This window comes from Seriola aureovittata, chromosome 22 (genome assembly GCF_021018895.1).
Source record: "Seriola aureovittata isolate HTS-2021-v1 ecotype China chromosome 22, ASM2101889v1, whole genome shotgun sequence".
Taxonomy (NCBI): Eukaryota; Metazoa; Chordata; class Actinopteri; order Carangiformes; family Carangidae; genus Seriola; species Seriola aureovittata.
Window position 1 is genome coordinate 3330132 of NC_079385.1, and position 23085 is coordinate 3353216.

General features: G+C 40.4%; 2 protein-coding genes across 2 annotated transcripts; one reads left to right on the forward strand and one right to left on the reverse strand.

Moving 5' to 3' along the window:
• Positions 1-3391: 3391 nt before the first annotated feature.
• ccdc107 (coiled-coil domain containing 107) lies at positions 3392-16976 on the reverse strand. Its single transcript, XM_056367172.1, has 6 exons — positions 16459-16976; positions 12736-12950; positions 10865-10934; positions 10655-10745; positions 9145-9254; positions 3392-7736 (listed from the first exon to the last, which is right to left on the reverse strand). Exons 1-6 carry the CDS (start codon positions 16598-16600, stop codon positions 7351-7353), a joined length of 1014 nt encoding a protein of 337 aa, XP_056223147.1. The 5' UTR covers positions 16601-16976; the 3' UTR covers positions 3392-7350.
• Positions 16977-19069: 2093 nt separating this feature from the next.
• Positions 19070-22448, forward strand: glipr1a (GLI pathogenesis-related 1a). Its single transcript, XM_056368025.1, has 6 exons — positions 19070-19341; positions 20261-20509; positions 20660-20772; positions 21524-21609; positions 21915-21941; positions 22053-22448. The coding sequence occupies exons 1-6, from the start codon at positions 19171-19173 to the stop codon at positions 22229-22231; spliced, it is 825 nt and encodes a 274-aa protein (XP_056224000.1). The 5' UTR covers positions 19070-19170; the 3' UTR covers positions 22232-22448.
• Positions 22449-23085: the final 637 nt, after the last annotated feature.

The following is a 23085-nucleotide window of genomic DNA, read 5'->3' on the forward strand; positions in this document are numbered from 1 at the left end:
GGACATCTGCCTTTATACTATATGGGAGCTTCAAGAAAAATGGACAATAAAGTTCATTTCCTGTAAGAGCGAGCTATCATAGATTTTACATTTTGAGAACACAAAGCACAGCAGGGTGCAGACCAGTTTCAATACAAGTCTGTTCTAATTGAGCACAACATTTCTCATTTTGTTCTCCACATATTTAGATTTATGTTGCTCAGGTGAAGACAGCTGACAATATTTGGGGACTAAAGTATGATAGTAGCCCATCACTGAAGCACTTACTGCAGCCAACAATTACTGCCATCTCGTCAGACTGATCAAAAAGCATGTAAACTGCCTCAAAAAATACATTACGCTCTGCTAAATGTGCTTTTAAACATTTGAGTCGTTACACATAAAACATTTTAAATACCCTTGAGGATGTTTTTGGTGAGATTGGAAGTCCACTGTAGCCCTGAAGGGAGTAGTGGAAGGAATTAAGTTTTTTTTTGTAGCGCAGGCAGGCTATGCTACCAACACTTTCAACTCCATTCATAACCATGCAGTACAATAAAAAACAAATTATCCTGCTAACCACAGGCCCATGGATGGAATTAGGCAGAAATCCCAGTGGAAGAAAATTGAGCTGATTAAATGTTGAGAGAGCCGAGCTAATTTGTGATGAATCCCAGATCTTTTTCCTGCGCTGCATGAGAGGAAGTCATTTATAAAGTCTGTATGTCTAATTATAAGTTTTGATTAGAGGAGGGTGGTTTATTTCACCAGGACACATTTTGAAAATACTTAAGGTTTGTTGGAATTAATGCAGAAGGGAGCATGTATTACAGTTTGATATTTATTGCTCACTCACGTTCAGTGCTCAATGATTTTCTGAGTTTGCCTGCCTTTAAATGAATCTATTTTCAATCTATTTTCCACATGAAATAAATTAAGTGTGAGTATTTCTCATGCTGACGTATGCTACAGAAACAGTAAGCCTTAGCCACCCAGCAAACAGAGATACCCAGAGATAAGATTTGATCTTACTGTGTTCCTGTGGCGCCATCTGCAGGTAACAGGGGGGAGCTTCAGCTCTGCCTGTAGCTTGAATCCACATCAGGGACCACATGCTGACTCTGGCTCTGTTGATGCAAACAAGAGGACTGAGAGCTTCCAGATGGAGTAGGATGACTGAACTGATGACTGAGTTATCTGAGCCTTAATAATAGACCCATTTATTGACTTTTATTAAATCTTCTGATGCTTGCCTTTGTGGATGGCCCTTGCTTATCACAGCTACAGAAAGCAGCATGAGTGTAAACTGTACTCAAGAGCTGTGATCAAATTCAAAAGCTCTCATTTCCTGACCACTTTTCCTCGATGTCAGGGAAAATTCATAATGACTTTGGAATGGACGACTGCGCTGCAGAGAGAATCCAACTACACTTTCAGGAATTTTTTTTAAAGCAACTTTATTCATAACACAAGGATCATATACAGCCTACCTACTCCTTTCTTTACAACAATCATAAAACAAACAGGATTGAAATGTTGAAGCAAGATAATATGAAAGAACTATACAATTAGAAAGAGTTGAGCCCAGTAGAGGCCAGAATTAATTAATCTAGACAAACAGGCTTTAGAGAGTTTTGACTTTTTTATACATTTGTTAAGTAAAGAAAATTTATTTTTAGTGCAGTGAGCGGTTTTGAAATGGCATTATGTGTCGATTGTTATGACTATGATAAAGATGATATACCTGCTTTTCATGATGACTCCTAACTGGATCATACAAGGATTTCCATTAGGTTCATGTCAAACATAAAACTGTTTCTCGGTTGTTTCTACATTTACATAACTCTGCCGTGATGAAAACTACAATTGTTCAAACAATGGTTTTAAATGCTGGCACAGCAAGGCATTGAGGGGCAGCATTTTCTCCAATCCTTTCGTAAAGGAAGCTCCATTGTTTCCTATGCTAAAAGGAGATAAGGAAGGGAGCGCTCACTTAGAGAACTGGACCAGCTCTTATCATGGCTGCCGCTGAGATACTTTTGGATCATTTGAAAAAGGAGCTTCGATACTTCCCATCTTCCTACGAAAGGAAAGGAGATAATGCTGTCCCTCTTTGCTGCAGCAACATTAAGACGATGCACCATTGTACTTCCACCACAGCAGACCCATGTTTCATGTATGTGACACTTTTGGATATCCTTGCATGATTGTCTGAGCTCCAAATCCATAAATATAGATTTCTTCTCCTTCAAATACAGGAGTCATTTTGAAGAACAAGCATATTGAATTTATAAATGACAATATCATCATCACAACAATATACTATATAAATAAACGTTTATTTTAATGGTTCAACTCTTTCTACTTAGACAGTCATATTATTTCAACATTTCAATTCTGTTTGTTTTGCGTTTGTGGTTAGGAATGGAGTATTTATCATATGTTATAAATAAATTGGTCAAAAAAAATAGTCCAGTGCAAGTGCAGTCAGATTATCTAAGCAGCGCGGTTGTCTTGTCTGTTTCCTAAGTACTTATGAAGTCTCCTCCACATCTTTCCTTGACCTCATGGCGTTGCCCATCTAAGTCAAGGAGAAGTGGTTAGGATAGGAGGTTATATTGACTTTTCGACCACAGCCCAGCACTGCACCGACTAGCTAGTCAACATATTAAAATATTTACTACGTCAGAGTTAGTAGAGAGCGAAGCAGAGCTAATTGCTAACAGAATATTTAACTTACATTCATCAGGTGGCTGGAAACACGACCTCACATTGAATGCTAATGTTGCTCTCTGTCTGCAGGACGTGTACGTCTAAGCTAAGTGTGTGCTAACACGCCGTACCTATTAAGAAGGCGGTCAGGTGCAGCTAATTTAACGTTTATTGGTATGAGTTTACTGACCTCACGCGATTTCCATTGTCTCTCTGCTTAATGCTGCTTAATGTTAGCGATTAGAAAAGATTACATTTAGGTTTACGGGCCTTAAAAAGCGTATGAGCTTCTGTATTATTAGGCACCAACTTGGATATATGTCAGAAAATCACCCAACTAGGCTTCTTGGACACTGACATGTTGGAAATACTTAATTATGAAGACTCCTTAATGTCTTGAACGCAGCATTAATTTATAGTAATCAGAATAACTAAAAACACCTGTGTGGATTTCCTCAACCTTGAAATTTCTAAATTGCATTAAGTCTCCAACATATTTATGAAATTTAAATCTTAATTTTAATTAATATGACCTTTCTGACCACTCAATACAAATTATTAGGAAACACTGGAGGAAGGTGGTCATATTTAAAACTAGTGGCAAACAACATCTCTAGTATTAGTAAACTCAGTTTTATAAATCTATTGTGGTTAAAGCTTAATAACCTCCTGCTTTTAAATGTCATCCAGACCAACAGCATCACTTTTTTTTTAAACTTTATTTTCTACTAAGGCAAGCTGAGTTTTTTTTCCCACTCAACTCGCACATGAAACATACAACATTGAACACAGAAAGCTAACTACGCTTAAAGGGAAAGAAATCTAACAAAAACATTTCCAAAATAATTTAAGGCAAAGGTTTGTGGTGTGGATACATTGGCTATAATTTCAATGTGTAAAACTTAGTGTGAGGTGAAGACAGTGAAAATATGAGGCAGAGGGAAACATCCTCTGCAGTGTACCAGATCAAATATTTCATCCCAAATAAGGCAATGATTTGTGGGCTGCACAATGATAAGACTGGGTAGTATATTATCATACGATAAAGTCTACAATACAGGGAAATCTAATTTTGTCAAAAATGATAACTACAACTATTTAATTGTGATTTTTACCACATTTTACTACATAAGCATTTGGGCTACTATCATATACTGCAAAGTTAAATGAAATTATGAATTCGCAATTGTGCTTTGCTAATCTGTAACAGACAGGGACGTATGATTAATGAATAATGTTACTCTGGTGCTACTGTATTAACAGTCATGAATGTACTGTTAGGTGTTAACTGATCTTAGCACATATTAAAATGACCTAAATTTGTTAATTACATTTGGAAATTTTGAGACGTACCCTGATAGTAGTGAACAACCTTAAAGCCTCACCACAGTAACTTCCCACATGGATTTTAAATCACATTTTCAAAAGAAAGATAGAAATATAAGGCAAAAGTGACGACTGATTCGGTTCTATGGTAGTGGTATCCAATAAATATCTAACAAACAAAACAAACACATCCAAAAGAATTCTTATCAACAAAACTAATGTAACATTGAAGCTGTAGTAATGCTGACTGTGAATTCACGTTTCTGGCTGATCAGATGATTGTCATTCTCCGTGTGAATGAATAAATGAAAACATCATGCAGTCACACATTGTGCAGGCAAAACAGTTACAGAAAATAAAACGCACAAATATGATTTGATGTATCAACAACATGCCACACTTCTAAAATGTATGTTATGATATCCTACAGTCTGAGTAGGTTCATCACATCCAGCAGCATTAATGTCAATCCCTTTATGATAAAAAAAAAGAAAAAAAAGAATTTAGTATATATTAAAAATAAAAAAGATAATTAACATTTTTATGGTAAAAACCTTTATGCATTTTGTCATGAATTTGATTGACACTAGTTGGATTGCTGTCATTCCCATAGCAACCTGAGGGTGAGAGCACAGGACGGTGCAGCGTGAAGATGCAACACTGACAGCAACTTTCCTGTAGACTAACAGACAGGGAAGTGTATGTGGTATTTATCATGGTGAAATCATGATGTCAACAGACCTTTCTCATAGCAGACATTTCACTTGTTATAGCAGGAAACAAACATTAATAATGTTTTGTTTCAGTAAGACATGTCAGTGAGCATGCATTCACATCAACATCTGGACCTGAATGGAATGCAGCCATGTTAGGAATTGCATCTGTGTCTGACCATGAGAAAGGAACCGTAAAGGCAAACTAGTAGTAACAGATTCCATTGGATTATATATGCATTAAATGTTTGGCATTTTCTAACAAGGTGCAAACCTAAACTCATGACAGTGACAGTGTTTGTAACCAAAACTGTACATAAAGTAGTTTCATTCCAAAATCAGGGAAGTTTAAAAAGGTGATAACTAGTGTTACAAAATGACTGACAACATGAAAGTACAGGACATCAGGGCTCTATTCTCCTGTCAGCACAAAGACTGAAGATACCCTGTGGTTTGCACGTCTCATCTGTATTTTGGTGCCCAGTGCTAAAGTGAGAGGAGCAGCAGGAGTCCCATGCAGATAAGGCAAAAAGAAAAGATCATATGTCTGAGGACCTGGGGACAGATGTGTAAACCGCGTTTGCACAAAAATAGTTTCCCTCAAATGAACTGGGATTTCGAAAAATCAGCCTGTGTGGTAAGAATGCGTGCACATCAAACATGCGCACGTTTCAAAGAGTGATCTTTTACAGAAGTCTCTGTAGGCAACTGGGACAGACTGAGACAGCTGCACCCCCAAAAAAACACACCACCCCATCTGACCAACATGAGAAACATTCATTCTAACAAATTTTATTTCTCCTATTATTATTCTCCATCTTACTTCAATATGGGGGATAATCATGCTCTCGTGTAGTTTTGGAACTACAGTTCCCATATTTCGGGGGAATGTCAACAGGAAGTATGTTGCAGTGGAGTCAGTTTTCAGTCTGTATTTTCTGTTTACAGTGTACTCATGGATGTACAGATAATTATCACTGGATTAATCTGACACTGAGGAAACTTTAACATGATCATACTCGGGCCAGTGCTGTAGTTCCAAGGAGAGTGTTCACTCTGATTTCTCTCTATTTATGGATGTTTATTAGTGATGAATGATGGACATTGCAAACGATATTCTCAGGAAGCTTACCTCACACTATATCTAAAAATGTGCATCGTCTGTGTGTTTAGATTTCCAGTTTCAAATTGCAGTAAACAGCTGCTCAGGCACTGTTTTTTAATCCCCTCCATGAGTGTGTAGCAGCCATTGCTGACTGTGATGATAAGCAGGCCCAATCAGAAGTCAGCTAACAACTAACTTCCTGTTGTTTTCAGAAGTCCAGAATGCACCAGTCCCTTTCATTTCACACAGTATCTTTGCCTCTGTGTCTGTCACCTCCCCTTCCACTCCTCTGCTCACCCCTGTGGACCCGAGCTGCACAGTTTGTAAACCTGAGATACAGCATTTAAAAATACAACCTTAATGCAACTGCAGCAGGAATGTGATGGACACAGTGTGTACTGAGCATGGCTAGATTATTGACATCAATGGTTGTAGATTAATGGGTGATTTTTACTAATATCCGTCATCCATCAGTGCTACAAATCAAGTTACTTTGTGGACTGCACCACATTATTTTCCTGTAAGTCACTACAAATGAAAATTCAACTTTAAACTGTGATTAGCAAAACTGTTAAATAGGAACGAGTAAGATGACCAACCACCCAATCTATTTCAACCAGCCCTTCTGCTCTCTGCTCATAGATGACCTTGTGTACATGATCTACAGTTTGTGCTGATCTTTGTGACTGGAACAGGAAAATACAGCCCTGTGTGTTTAATCAGACGCATTTCCTTATGAAATTATTGTTGCTTATTAATGCATCAGGGCGAGTGTCCATATAGTGTTTTTTTTCTTTTCTTTTCAGTTGTTCCCAGTGAGGAGCGAGTGCATCCTTTGCATGCTGCCGGCTTCTCAGAGTGCTCGTCCTTCTTCGTGCGGCTACTCCGAGCGCTTCAAGTTGAAGATCTCCGAACTGGTGTCATCACTGTAGCTCCTTTTCAGGCAACCAACGAGATGGGGCGGGACTCATCGCCATGGTGACCAAGAAAATGTTGGAGAAGCTTGTTCTGACTGTATCATATGTCAGACAGAAACTATCAGAACAAAATGTTTTGCCTAAAACAGGCGTGGGCGAGGCAATGATAATCACCGTGTTGTTGTCTCCACCGGGTCGTGTCATGCACCAACATCCTCCTCGCACTGAGCGGCGACGAGCTCATCCATACAAGCTGCGAGCGCAACGATCCTCCGGTTGGTGCTCATGGTGAAAAAAACAATGTCAAACTAATAGTACCGAAAAGCAAAGTGGCGATGCTCGTCTGTCATACAACAGCAGTGGTGATATGTTGTCAAGATATTGTTGTCATAGAAACAAAACACACATACAGTGTTTCTGCGATGAGGTGCTCCCCAGCTCGCTGCCAGCACGTCTCTGCCAGAGGAAAACACTATATGGACACACACTCTTATTCTCTGGTGAATAAGTACACAGCATGGAGGGAAAGCCTTTCAGATAATAAATATTCAGAATAATCTATCACTTTTCTATACAGTGCAGAAGTCCTGCAGTACGGTCATTCAGGCCTGTTGCGTCGCCTGAGGCCGGACACAGGCAACACCTCCTCACTGTTTGGCTCATGAGAGTCCTCTAGTGAAGGCATGAGCTCACAGTCCTCCACTTGTTCTTCCTCCTCTTCTGCTCTATCCTCCTCCTCTTCCTCCTCCAGCACATCTCCTTCTTTCTCCACCTCCCCGTCAGACTCCTCTGGTATGAGTTCCTTCATCTCTTCACCTTCTGTCGCAGCCTCATCTTTAGCTTCTGAATGCTTCTCATAGACTTTATCAGAGGCCTCTGCTGCTCCGCGGCTCTGCCCTTCCACCGGAGAAGCTTCAGCTGCCGAAGAGTCGCTGACCCCGAGGGACTCGATGAGGTGGTCCAGATTACGTTCGCAGGACGCCTCTGAAAGAGTCCAACAAGTAAGTAAATGATTATATTCTACTGATAATCAATACGTCATAAATTCTCTACTACAAGCCATTAATGTCCCATAAGGCCAGTTGCTAAAAAGTCACCTTTTTTCTCACAGCTCACACAATAAATTCTGTTTAATGCACATTTCCACATCACTAATCAGTGAAACAACAGTGAAACATACAGGTCATACTCTGCTGCTCTGAGTCTCTGTTTAATCAGAAACACTGTTTTCATTCACTGATTCAATCCAGTCGCTCCTTCGCTGCCATTTTTCAAGCTCCTTTAAGTGACGATCAATGAAACTGATCTGCAGAGTAATACAGTGTGCGCTGTATGTGTGTATGTGTGTAGGAATACCGTCGCTCCAAAGGAAAGGGCTGGTTGACAGCAAGATAAAGAGGTGAAAATATTCAAAATAAATCATACACAAACTGTTTCTGTGGGTATTTTTTTAAGTGGCTCAAACACATGTTTTTGCTGAGCCCGTCCACAGCACCACGTCACTCGGCTTCTGTGCCCGTGCTCCTGCTGCGTCTCCAAACCGGGAGAGTGCTGATCCGACTCTACTGTCGCTTTAACATGAAACACTGCAGGAAGTGTTGAGTTTAAAAAAAAAAAAAAAAAAGCAGCAGGAAACAATCCCTCAGTAAACTGTAAAGCACCAGAGTGGCGAGTGTGACATGACTACAGCGGAATATTGTGTGCATAAACGGAAATGATCAAAACAGTTAAATGGACTTTACATTAAACAGCATCAACAGCCAATTAAAACAGACGGAGATCAGGCTTCTTACTAAACTATGGTAACACAAACTTCAACAAACTAAAGCTTGTTTGCAATAAAAAGGAAGGTTAATGGGAAAGTGCATGCACTACACAGTGTGCAAATGTTTATACACTTAGTGACAGAGGTCTGGTTTCCTCCCTCTGCACACACATCAGGTGAGACTCGTCCTGCTGGTTTCTCTGATCAACCAACATGATTTTAATACACAACCTCAGGTCACCAAACCACAGGCTTCATGCAAAACACGTCAGTCCAGCTGCTCTGAAGACAAGTGAGACTTCACAGACTCATGATCGGCCCGTTTTTTTTTGCAGATTTGACTTAAACCACATTCATGAGTGTAAACTTGGATGCAAAACACTTTTCTAGAGATGCGAATCAGTGTGGCAGCTCAAAGTTGAATTTCAAATTGTGGTTCATCATAACAAGACATGCAACAGTGATGACACACTGACAGCAAGCTGTGACTGCAGCATGAAGCACGGCTGCGTTATCAATATCTTTTTATACAGGCTGCAGTGAAGTTAGCATATTGCATGTGCCTGATCACTGAGCACCGGATGAGTCTGCAGTGTGAACACAGTCAGAAACAGTAGATCAGCCCACCGTTGATGTTCAGGGGGGGGCAGTCCATCCCTCTCTTCTTCATCAGGTACCGGATGGTTTGTAGCTGAGACATAATCTCATTCTTCTGGTCCTGGGCCACTGACTTCACACTGCAGAGGGATGACAAGTGAAAAGAGGAGCCACTCTGAGCATGTACGAAGAACTGTGCCCTTTAAGTGGTGCAGACAGATAATGTTACAGGAATCAATCAAGTATAACATTATTAACAACAGGGTGAATGTGGGAAAATATAATGACATGTTATAAACAGTGGAAAACAGTGATATTAGTGGAATGTAAATAACAAGTCACATATGTAATCAAACCAGGTTCACACGCACATCCTAAAAGATAAAACACACTGTTGGTCTCGCCGCCCGACAACCAACGTCATATAGGTACAGTGCTAGAAATGTTTTCAATAAGAAATTGTAGGTTCATTCTTCAAACAACAGTGACTTGGAGCGAACCCAACCATCTAATGAGCAGGTCTCTCACACTCACACACTCACACTCTCACACACAATATGGTTTATCCTTGTAGGAAGGGTTGGTTGTTTGCTCTTTGAGCCCAGCACCTGTGTGTGTACACCTGCAGTGCGTTCATGCAGTTAGCCTGAATTAGAAATCACATGTGTACTCACTTCCTTGTTGCATTGCGGTTGTACTTTAGGGTGCTAATGTTCAATGTAGTCTATCTAACCTCTTTGTTTTTCATTATACGTATGCACAGTTGTGAACTGGGTTCTGTTGTATATACTGTAAGAGGTGCGTGGTGGGAGGTTAAGGGCAACTTTTTGACAGACAATACATTTATTTGCTGGTGCCCCCTTTGGCCAGGTTTTGTTTTGTTGTTACTAAATAAGCCGTGTATTCCTCTGTTCACCACTTCCTGGTCTCAGTTTCTATTTGTCATGTTACTGACTCCACCGTCACTAGCCCACCTCAGGGACATGAGAGAAAATAATCTGCAGATTCATTGAAAATCAAGACGAGGTGCAGCCGTGGTTTAGTGCAGAATTACTGACTAGTGTTCAGGAGACAAATCACACTTCTGCTCTGCGTACCTAAGTGGCTGCCACCTCCATAAATACACACCAAACCCACCTGCCTCTCTGTCATTTACCTGCTCCTCACTCTCTCCCTTTTCTTTATTTCTGCTCTCTTTTTCCCCCTCAAGGAATTAGACTGAACCATTTCTTGCTGATAGTTAGATGAGAAGCATGTTTTGCGTATTGCCACTTGAACTATTCCTTTAAGGTTAATGAACTGCTTTAACTAACTACTCCTCATGAAATCCAAACTTTTATAGAACTGGAAATAATTCATTTTTTCCTACACTCTCTGCTCCATTTCCAGTTAAAATGACAATATTTATATTACATGTGTAAATTAGAAACGATGCAGACAGTAAAGTGGGGGCATCATGTTTCAGATATGTACACAAAGTATGACGACGAGGCGTTGCGTGCACACCTGGAGACCGAAGCATGTGAAAGCTGACACTCACCAGTTAGTGAGCGGGTCCAGCTGGGTGAGGATGGAGTTGAGCATCCTTTCTGTCTGTGCGAGTCTTTGTTCCAGCTCATTCAACTGGTTTTCTGCACAAAAACAAACAACTCTATATTTAAATTTCTCATGGTAACCAAATATGTGTGACCACAAAACACACACACACACATAGATATGCAGATATGCAAACAGTAATCGCAGTACACACCTGCCTCCACTGATTTTTTGGCCCCTTTTGCAAATTTGTCCCTTTGTGCCTGGTCATCTGCAGACTTGATCTGCGAGTTGAAAACAATGTGATTATACAATTACTGATGATTGTCATTCAAAAGGTGTAAATTCTCTTCATGTAATCAGATACTACAGGTACCATATACTGTTTGGCGGGTTGTAATTGTATTTAATATTTTACATTTAATTTTTAAGTTTGTTACATCTCTGCTGTCTGTGAGTTCACATTGAAGTGTTTCTCTATCTTACCTTCAGAAACTTGTAGGCCGCGAACACTCCCACCCCGATGGCGTAGAGTGGCATCAGTGTGAACACGTAGCCCTTGTTGCTGTTGGATTTGTACTTGTCATTCTTCAGTTCTTGCTCCATCAGCTTCTTCATCTGTTGCATGTTCTCAGGGGTCTGAGAGGAGCCGGGGGCGTTCACGCTGATGGGCTGGCCTCTGACTGCGCCCGGGCCTGGACCTGCTGCCACAGTTAAAACGACAGAGTTTCTCATTCATTTTTCAGCCTGAGTGCGAGTGTCTAAGGAAAGTCAGAATTAGCCTCTGTAACTTCTACAGAAGTTGAACCAGGACTTGTTTGTCAGCGTTCAAAAGACACAAAGCTCCCGTGGCATTTTAGCAGTGTGACAGTGTGACATGGTGAAACCCATCAACCAGTTTCACATGATCAACTTACCAGCCGTCTATAAAACGCATACGATGTTCGAGCGATGTCACTCTCATATCTTACCACTCCACTGACCTCAGTCCGTCAAGTTGGTGACATTTAACCAACTTGGGCTTATGGGACATGGTGTTCATTAAAAAGAACTTAAAACTGTCAAATAAATAACAATATGGTTGCAGACTACAATTTTTTATTTTTGAGGGAGCAAGTCATCACTCGCTTGCAGAGTGATTACATCATACATCAGTAGATATACCACAAAGAATGTATTTCTTGTTATGTCTTATTTTTCACTTTTCTGATGAAATTGGATCATTTTTTATTCTGCAGACTAGGGATCGACCGATTATCGGCCGGGCCGATTATCGCCGCCGATATTCAGCATTTTGACGCATATCGGCATCGGCCTTTTTTAAAATTCGACAGCCGATAAGAGATCAATTTAAAACTGGGTTATTTTGGCTCTGATGCAGCCGCGCCTCTCTGTCTGCTGTCACTACTCTGTCGCCAGCATTGTCCCACCCACAGCACCATCTGATTGGTTACAAGCAGAGCCACGGTAACAGCCAATCAGCAGTGTAAGCGGTGCATGAACAGTCCTTACACACACGGTGGAGAAGGTCCGGAGAGCAAATACTTGTTTTGAAGGTAAGTTAAGGCAGCAGAGTTTCCCGAAATTGTAATAAAAATCCCAGTCCTCTACAACTGACAACTACTAGTAAGATTACTGTGAGCCCATTAACGTTATATAAACATAAGCGGCAGCTCTGCTGCTCGCAGTCCCTCCAGACGTGCCTGTTAATCACTTGAAACAAGGTTGCTGATAATATCGATATGTCCGGTTTTATTGCAGGGAAGCCCGTCGAGGTGAAGGCTGGTTAGCTTTTAGCGTAACGTTAACCCATCGGTCCGCGGCTCTAGATGCTCAGCAGACTGTAGCAATGGGGAGAAAGTCTGTTATGGTAGAGAATAGTGTGTGTTTGTGTGGAAGTCACATGAGAAACTCTACAACTCACGACTACTAACGTTACTGTGAGGCCCAAGACGTTGGCGGCAGCTGTCTGTTCCTACGATAAACACTGATTATTAAAGTGAAGATGCTTTAGGCTATTTAGTGTTTAAGTTTGTTACATCTCTGCTGTCTGTGAGTTCACATTGAAGTGTTTCTCTATCTTACCTTCAGAAACTTGTAGGCCGCGAACACTCCCACCCCGATGGCGTAGAGTGGCATCAGTGTGAACACGTAGCCCTTGTTGCTGTTGGATTTGTACTTGTCATTCTTCAGTTCTTGCTCCATCAGCTTCTTCATCTGTTGCATGTTCTCAGGGGTCTGAGAGGAGCCGGGGGCGTTCACGCTGATGGGCTGGCCTCTGACTGCGCCCGGGCCTGGACCTGCTGCCACAGTTAAAACGACAGAGTTTCTCATTCATTTTTCAGCCTGAGTGCGAGTGTCTAAGGAAAGTCAGAATTAGCCTCTGTAACTTCTACAGAAGTTGAACCAGGACTTGTTTGTCAGCGTTCAAAAGACACAAAGCTCCCGTGGCATTTTAGCAGTGTGACAGTGTGACATGGTGAAACCCATCAACCAGTTTCACATGATCAACTTACCAGCCGTCTATAAAACGCATACGATGTTCGAGCGATGTCACTCTCATATCTTACCACTCCACTGACCTCAGTCCGTCAAGTTGGTGACATTTAACCAACTTGGGCTTATGGGACATGGTGTTCATTAAAAAGAACTTAAAACTGTCAAATAAATAACAATATGGTTGCAGACTACAATTTTTTATTTTTGAGGGAGCAAGTCATCACTCGCTTGCAGAGTGATTACATCATACATCAGTAGATATACCACAAAGAATGTATTTCTTGTTATGTCTTATTTTTCACTTTTCTGATGAAATTGGATCATTTTTTATTCTGCAGACTAGGGATCGACCGATTATCGGCCGGGCCGATTATCGCCGCCGATATTCAGCATTTTGACGCATATCGGCATCGGCCTTTTTTAAAATTCGACAGCCGATAAGAGATCAATTTAAAACTGGGTTATTTTGGCTCTGATGCAGCCGCGCCTCTCTGTCTGCTGTCACTACTCTGTCGCCAGCATTGTCCCACCCACAGCACCATCTGATTGGTTACAAGCAGAGCCACGGTAACAGCCAATCAGCAGTGTAAGCGGTGCATGAACAGTCCTTACACACACGGTGGAGAAGGTCCGGAGAGCAAATACTTGTTTTGAAGGTAAGTTAAGGCAGCAGAGTTTCCCGAAATTGTAATAAAAATCCCAGTCCTCTACAACTGACAACTACTAGTAAGATTACTGTGAGCCCATTAACGTTATATAAACATAAGCGGCAGCTCTGCTGCTCGCAGTCCCTCCAGACGTGCCTGTTAATCACTTGAAACAAGGTTGCTGATAATATCGATATGTCCGGTTTTATTGCAGGGAAGCCCGTCGAGGTGAAGGCTGGTTAGCTTTTAGCGTAACGTTAACCCATCGGTCCGCGGCTCTAGATGCTCAGCAGACTGTAGCAATGGGGAGAAAGTCTGTTATGGTAGAGAATAGTGTGTGTTTGTGTGGAAGTCACATGAGAAACTCTACAACTCACGACTACTAACGTTACTGTGAGGCCCAAGACGTTGGCGGCAGCTGTCTGTTCCTACGATAAACACTGATTATTAAAGTGAAGATGCTTTAGGCTATTTAGTGTTTAATCCCTTGAAACAAGGTTACTGATAACATTGATACTGAAATAGTTATAAAAGTAAGAAGTGTGTGTGAGAAAGAGAGACACAGAGAGAGAGAGAGATTGCAGGGAAGCACGTTGAGGGGATGGCTAGTGAATAGTGTGTGTGTGTTTGTGTGTGTGTGTGTGTGTGTGTGTGTGTGTTTGTGTAAGCCACATGAGAAGCTGCAGAAACTGACAGCAAGTACCGTCTGTCTGAGAGAAAACTGTAGGGCAATAATGGCTGTTTAACTACCAAGTACTTTACCTTTTTCTGTGTTGATTGAGAGATCCCAAGCAGCAGAAAATGACATATTGTTAGATGAAGTGTGTCCTGAAGCTGTCTTTGATAGTTTCTTGTAGAGAGGAGCAGGATATTGCTGTTCAAGACTTAAGACATAATGTAACTGCATCATAAAGCCTACATGAACTGCATTCTTCAAACTGCAAACTTCAGGGAACTATTTATTTATTTATTTAAATTTTCAGTTAACTTTATAAGAGATACTGCTGACCCTGGGAACTCCTTGCACTTTTTGTTTTTGTTTGAACTTAAAACAAAGATAAGTGAAAGATTAACATTTCAGTTATATTGAAATTTTGGAAAACTTTATTTACTGTAGAAAACTTTAGTGAGCTATTTATTTGTTTAAGTTTTCATTTAACTTTATAAGACATGCTGCTGAGCCTGGGAGTTCCCTGCATTTTTTGTTAGAATTTTAAAACAAAGATATCTATTGTCTAAGAAAAAAAAAACTTTAACATGTTGCAAATCTGAAAAGCTGTTAAATAAACATATGATTAAAGGCATTTGAACAAAGTTAAGTGGAATTTTTCCATTATTCAAAATTTTCACGCCAATATTTTCCCTTTTATTGCAAATAAATATCGGCTCCAAATATCGGTTATCGGCCTCCTTGACTACTAATAATCGGTATCGGTATCGGCCCTGAAAAAACCATATCGGTCGATCTCTACTGCAGACTATTCTCTATAACCTGCATTCATGTGATGTTGGAGTAATCAGAAAAATAGAGTTTCCGACTGGGAAACTTCACATAAACTTAACATTAAATTTTGGTACTTGACTTGCCAAATGTTGACGTCCATACGCAGAAACAAGGCGGACAAAAGTAAATGTTTGACTGATGGGAAGAAACTTTTGATTAATAGTGCAAATTCACATATTGCAAATCCATTTTTTTTTAATCAACATTTAATTTTTAATATGGTTTTGGGTTTTAATTGTTAGCTGCTGTCTACACAGTGACCAAGAGTAGGTACAAAACTTATGTATTAGCAGCAACCCTAATAAGTAACACACATACTGGAAAAAGCTATCAATGTGTTTTACTGCACGTCTTCTTTGTAGCGCCCATGTTGTTTCCACATTCTGACTTAAAAGCACATGAACACACTGAAGTCAGAAGAATGACTTCCCAACTCTGAGGAGGGGGGGAAACTGGGAACAATCTAAGGAGCACATGAATGCACCATTACTTCTGGAACAGAACCAGGGAGTTCAAGTTTCACTTCTATAGGGCAGCTGGTATGTCCACTTCCATGCCAGGAGGTCCCTGATAGTCTGACATCAGGCAACAGATGCCCCACAGCTGTTGGAGCGCACCTGGCAAAGGCCACCAAAGCCACGCCAGAGAAGATCACTCCTCTACCCTGAGAATGGCTCCTCTGTGCCTGCACTCCGGCTGTGAGACTGAAATGTACAAATCCTGAAGAAACTAACTCTACATATGCATGCTTCCTTTCTGAAAAGAGGAAGTTAGATTACATCACAGTGAAAGGTCAAAATAAGGATAATGCCACCATCTAATGTTGATGCTGTTGTACACTTTAAGGAGACAGATGTGAGTGTTGGTGGATTCTGACTTTACTGTCCTACATCACTTGAACTGTGCGATTTAGCTCGTGTTTTACAATAAATTGTGTCTTTAACAGACTTCAGTGTTGGTGCACCATCGCACACTGAAATCCTTCTTCCGTGACAATAAAGTGAACATACAGTCTTTTGTCATGACTTTTATTTTGGGAAAACTTGTTGGTGCACACGGTGGCTAATGCAAACTGAAGAGACGAGTGCGCTCGAGGCAAAACGACACATATGAGAGGAGGCTCGTAGGAACCATGTTGTCTGTGGGAACATTTCCTACCTTTTCTGGTGTACCGAGGGTCAAATCTGGTTTCCTTCGCTCCGGTCCCGCCGCCTACGCCAAACAACCTCGGCAGGACGACAAACGTGAAGAGCACGGCCGTGAAAGCCAGGGCGACTTGTTGTGATGTTGACAAAACCATCCTACCGCGAAACACACTAACGGTACGAGACACCGGCCGGAAAACGCTGAAAGACGAGGCTGGAGGGGCTGGAGACGAGGAGGAAGCGTCAAGCTGTTAGCTGCCAATATACAATGAAAAATAACGTGACATTTGAGGTCTGACACCAGGCTGTTCGGCCCAAAACAGCTGTGCTCCACTCTGCTGCCACACAAGAACAACACTTCCGGGACAGGCGTTTCACAATAAAAGCGTTGACTGAAAAGGCTTTATTGACGTAAAAATAAAACTGGTCTGTGACAGAAAATGTTGTATTAACAGGGTTATTAATTAATATCGTATTTTATATTTATTGTGTATTATACATTTCATATTTGCAAACATTTCATACAATAAGAAACAAGCTGTGGTAGAAGTATTTTGAAATAACAATAAATAAATAAATAAATAAATAAATAAATAAATAAATAAATAACAATTTGGAGGAAAGCATTGGGAAAAGAATCATATAGACAGTGGTAGAAAACGTATCTCTTAAGTCATTGGTTCTTCATATGGTCTCCCCCTGAACACCCAGGGGTCGTTGAGGAGGTTCCTGGAGGTTCCCAGCAAAAAGATGAATAATTTAGTTTAACTATAATTCCATTCATAAGTAACACAATGACAGAATGTATTACTCTTTGTCATGGGTTTCAAACAGTTTCTGTAAAACATCTATAAGTAAAAATATTGTCCGATGGGAGACCCTGGGACAAAATCTTATCAAACTTGGGTCCGTGGTCTAAATTGAATCAGTTTAGGAGTTCTTGATATAAAAGGTTTGAGAACCACTGTCTTAACCAATACATTAATGTAAAAACAGTCAAGTAAATTACTTACAGGTAAAAATTCTCCATGCAATCCTACTTATGTACATAAATTTTATCAGTAAAATGTATTTGTCAAGAGTAAAAATATTAATTCTGCATAAAAGTGGCTCCTGTGACTGATTTATTATTATATATGACATTATTAGGTTGTTAACATTGATGCATCAATGTATAAGCAGCATTTTGCTATTGTAGATGCTTTAGGTGGAGCTAGCTTTATACACAGTTAGGTATCTTAGCCTGGTAGTTGCCCACTTAGTGATCAAAACGAAGTGTGTATCCTGCATTGCTTTGGGGCAGAGGAACAATCATTGCATTTGCTGAAGTGAGTTGGACCCTCGAGGGTTTTCCGGAAGCAGTGGGTTCTGTTAATGGCCTCTTATGCTGGAAGTTGTGGTTGTTGGTTGAGTGATCACAACCTTCACTCAATACTCCCATTCCATGTGAGCTGTAGTCTTTCCTGTGGTCACAAAGTAAACGTTGTTTGTTATGAAGGTCATGAAGGTTTCAGTTTTATATAGCAACTGCTATAATGGATGTCAGTTTTGTCTTAAAATATGGAAAGAAAAACCCAGGAACACGCTTCAGTGTTTTCAATGAGCGATTGCACTGAGTTACAGGAGCTAGTGGAACAGAGGCTAACCTGGAAGTGGACATGATGTCAGCTCTGCGTTGCTCGGCCTCGTCTCCAACACGACGAGTCCAGACAACCAGTGGAGACTCCAGAAGATCGCTGCACTAGGCCAAGAAATTAATGAACAAAAGAATTGTTTTTATGTAAATACAAAACTGTGCAAAGGTTTTAGGCTCAAAAAGTATCGTGGAGATGCTTTCAAAAATAATGGCATGAATATTTCTTACATTTTAAATATGGGCACAATTTGGCCAATAAGTTGTTCCAAACATGTTGGAGAACGTCTTATTGCTCCTCTGTGGATTTACACTGCCTCCGTTCTTTCACTTCAGGAATTCCCAGACTCTCTCACTGATGTTGACATCTGGGCTCTGTGGGAGACAGACCATCTGCTCCAGGACTCCTTGTTCGAGCTCGTTGCTGAAGATAGTGCTTTGTGACTCTGTTCTGCTGCAGAATGAATTTAGAATCCATCAGATGGAACTGAGTGATGGATAAGAATCTAAACATCTGAAGAGCCTAAAGTTTCATGGCAATACAAGGAATAACTGGCGTTGCCATCCCTCGAGCCATGTGGTTAGAACAGAAAAACAAACAAGTAAAATGATGTACACTGAAAACAAAACAAAAAAAACAAAAAAAAAATTTTTAATTAATTAATAATAATTAATCTGAGCACAAAAAGTTAGGTCTGCATGCTTTTCTGGCATGCTAAATTAAAAAAAAAAAAAATCAATCAATCAACTGGTAAACAGCCTAACAGAATCATTTTGCATGCAATGGATATTTGACCCTGTTCATCACATTATTTTCCATTTCCTCTTCACCACATCACACTGCTCTCAATTTAAGAACTTCATTTTGCACAGATGCCACTGCCCACATTGTTATCAACGGGTTACACTGGGTTAATTATAAGAAATAGCATGTGTTTCTTTATCAGAATATCTCTTTAAATTGCCAAATACAGCTCATACATCCTGTTCCTCTTGGGTGTGTTATTTCCTGTGTCAGTTTGGCAGATGTAAGTGTATTTCACGGAGTCATAAACTCTGCGTCTTCGCTTGTGGAGTTTTATCCTTTGAAGCATGGGGAGCAGGGTGGACCTGTTACTGTGGGCCTGGATCGTCCTGGACTCGGGGGTGTGCTCAGTCGTACTGCCAGAAATCACAGATGGGAAGTTCATTGATGAATGTGTGAGGGAACACAACAGGGCGCGGTCATCTGTCAATCCACCTGCAAGTGACATGCTGTACATGGTAGGCAGAACAACCCCTTTGATTTTTCAATACTTATTCTTCTTACTATCTTAAACGAGAATTACCACCTACGTGTATCCTTCTGCCAACAACCCTACTTCATAATAACATCACAATCTCCCCTTCTTCAGCTACAGCATTGAATAATGGACAGAAGTGTTTTTGCAGAACATATTTGACATCGTCACAGTAAAGTTGACCTTTGACCTTTTGGATAAAAAAATCAAAGTCATCACTTCATTGTATCCTCATAGACATTTGAGTTTAATTGTGTCATAATTAGTGAATGAATTTGTAAGTTATTGTTTTGTGAGGTCACAGTGTGACAGAATGAAATGTCCTCTTAGGGTTCCTGCTATATTGCATTCACAAGAACATGAGGTCACAGTGACCTTGCCCTTTGACCTTTGACCACCAATATCTAATTAGTTCGTCCTTGAGTCCAAGTGAGTGTTTGTGCCAAATTTAAAGAAGTTCTGTCAAGGACTACTGAAATATCGCATCCATGAGAATAGGACAGACAACCTGAAAACAATACACCTTTGGTCCTGGCTGTCACCGGCACAGAGGCACAAAAATCAACACTAACCTGTTCACAGAGAGGAAATACACTCTGCTGTTCAACTTTCCTTTGTTATTTACACTTTTGTGAGCATCCCAAAGTAAATCCCATTCGCTTCCATCATATTGGAATGGCAGAGAGTGGACGAAATTTCAAAACCTGGACAAACAAAACCAAAACTCTTTGCACGGCTGGATGCCAAAAGGAGTAAGTGAGATAATATATTTGTCCTGTGAATGAAAACCAGTTCTTTTTTTAATGTGGGTGAAGCAATCATTTTAAAAACCTCTATTAAAAAAAAAGATGGGCTCGTTATAAAGGGCTGTTGCTTCATATTTTCTGTCTCTGCTGCTCCAGACGTGGGACGAGGCTTTGGCCATTACTGCAAGAGCGTGGGCAAAGCACTGTGTGTTTGACCACAACCCTCGCCTCAAAGATGTCAGCAGTGTGCACCCCACTTTCTCGTCGGTAGGAGAGAACATATGGACAGGCTACCCACCGTCATCATTTGACGCGACAAAAGCCATAAAAAAATGGGTGGATGAAAAAGCAGACTACAACTATGAAAGGAACACTTGCAGTAAAGTCTGTGGCCACTACACGCAGGTATGTGCACTTTTTTTACTGTTAATGAAAATGTACTTATTCTCCGCTTTTCCCTCTTTGTTTTGAAATCACAAAAGCTTTAAGAGCGGAGGGTCAGTAAAAAAGAGGAACCTTTTAACTTGCACAATTGAACCCTTTTGTTGTTTCCAGGTTGTTTGGGGAAGCAGCTACAAGGTTGGTTGTGCCGCTGAGCTGTGCCCCAATGGTGTCAAATACTTCAATAACAGAGAGGGTGTCGTTTTTGTCTGCAACTATGCTACAGCGTAAGTTGAACACATCAACAAATAAGACCTACGGCTCTGAGTTTATGACTTGAGTTTATGAACTGATGATAAAACTGATGTTACACAAAGGTGTCACAAGGGGGGGGGGCAAAGATATCCAGCAGTGATGCTTCAATATTTCAGGTCACTTTAAGTCAAGATTCATGTGAAAAACAGGAAGTGGTATAAAACCATATGTATCTACCACATCCCCCAACAAGGCACAGTCAACCACTCAGTGAGTCTGGCTCAACCAATCACATACACATACTAACCCCAACAATGACTGTGTCCTACTCACAATTACTTACCTAATTAAAAATCTGATATATCTTAATCAGCAGTATCACAGAGCTCCACTGCTGTCCTTTATTGTGACTCAGTCCCACACACACCATCCTGCTGCTGTAAATAGTACAGCACTAAATGTGTAATAATCCACTGTTGAAAATAGTCCTCAACAAACATAGGATTTACACCCTTGGGTGCCCCAAACATTGTTAGTTTTGGTCTTTTCACGGACTTTATTGACACTAAGAAACATAGAATGATGCAAATCTTTTCCTTTAAGCTACATTTTTTAGATCACTACATCTCAAAGCAAACACACCACAGGTACCTGAATTTTTTCTATATTTGAAAAATAATGTAACACCAGCAGTAAGGAGATAAGAAGCTGAAAGGTTCAGGGCAAAGATGAGCTGCTACCTGCCACATGGGAGAGTGATTCAGCTGGTGGTTTCTTGTGCAGGGGCAACACCAACAGAAGGAGACCATATGAAACTAAAGGGGCAGCCTGCTCTGGATGTGAAGGCACCTGTAGTGACAGTCTCTGCCGTGAGTATTCAGTCCCATTTTTGCTGATGCGAACAATCCTTCCTTTCCTTTAGATTCAGTCTTTAAAAAAAGAAAACACTAAAACTACTTTTGTCATTTTTCACCTATAAAAAAAAAAGGTTGTGGTTGCATTGCATTCGCATTGTTACCTACACTGGTTTTTAACAAGTCACTTTACAAAAGCCGGAGAAAAGACTGAGACATTTTTCCCTAAAGATCATGAGTTATCTGCTCAAGCCGAGGGCAAAACAAGAAAAGCACAACTTGTGGCATTTCATTCATTTCTCCTGTTAATGTTCTTGCAGGTGACCAAAAACGAGATTCACAGCAAAGTAAGTGTGACGCATTTAAAGCAGAAAACACAGTTTGAAGCAGAGATATAATCCAGCACAGTTTGAAAATAAATGGAAATAAAATTGTTCCAACTTCTATTGTGTTTCCAGGATACAGCTGGACCCCAGACTGGGACCCGACCCCAGACCGGGACCCATCCCTGGATGCCACACATACTGGTTCCAGCTATGTGACCATTCTGGTTGTGCGGCCCGTCGGCCTCATCTTCACCTTCATCACGGCATATGCAGTCCACCACTATTACCCTGATGTCTTCTGCTATGAGTAGATCCTCTGTTTGGACCTGAACAACATGGACCTGTTCAGCCAGCGTTAAGATGAAGATGAGATCAGATCATCTTCGATTATTCAACTCCATCAACATTTTTTTAAAAACAAATGACTGAATGATTTTTTTATTTTACTGCATGGCAGTAAGATTTAGGCTTCATTAAAAACAATAACTAACCCAAACTAAAATAAACTAAATTTATATAGAAAATGTCTTTAGTTTTTGTCTTTGTCACTTTATTTCACACATCAGCCTGATATTTTGGGTAGATATGAAATCTATCTTCCAGTTTTATAGCTGCGTCACTCCTCTCACTGCACGACCAGTACATGTGCACTTTAAAGGTCCAAAACCTTCACTGTATTAATGATGTCTAGTAAATTATTGTTAATTAACTGCAACGTTGTGCCAGAGCTGCAGCTGTTTTTTCACGTTTTTCCTCACAGTCTCGCCCTGGATCTCACACAGACGCAGAGTTACACACATTTTGCATTTAAAGCTGCACCTTGTGTTGACTTTTTGCATGTTTGTGCCCATATTTACACTCATTTTATGTTCTGTTGTAGTTGCATTCTTCTGGTTAATGACACTAACACACTGACTGACACAAATCTTTTATCACCGTCTTTTGTGTATGGTTTGTCCTCAGTGAATACTTTTTTCTGACCTTTCTGAATCTCGCCATATTACAAAAAAAACTAACTGAAGCTAATAAAGCTAAACTAAAACTGAGCATTTTCAAACAATAAAAACTAAACAAACCTGCTTTAAAACAAATTAAAACGAATGAAAATCCAAAACTATCGTAACCGTGGTACCAACACAAAGGTACAGCACTGCAATGAAATTAC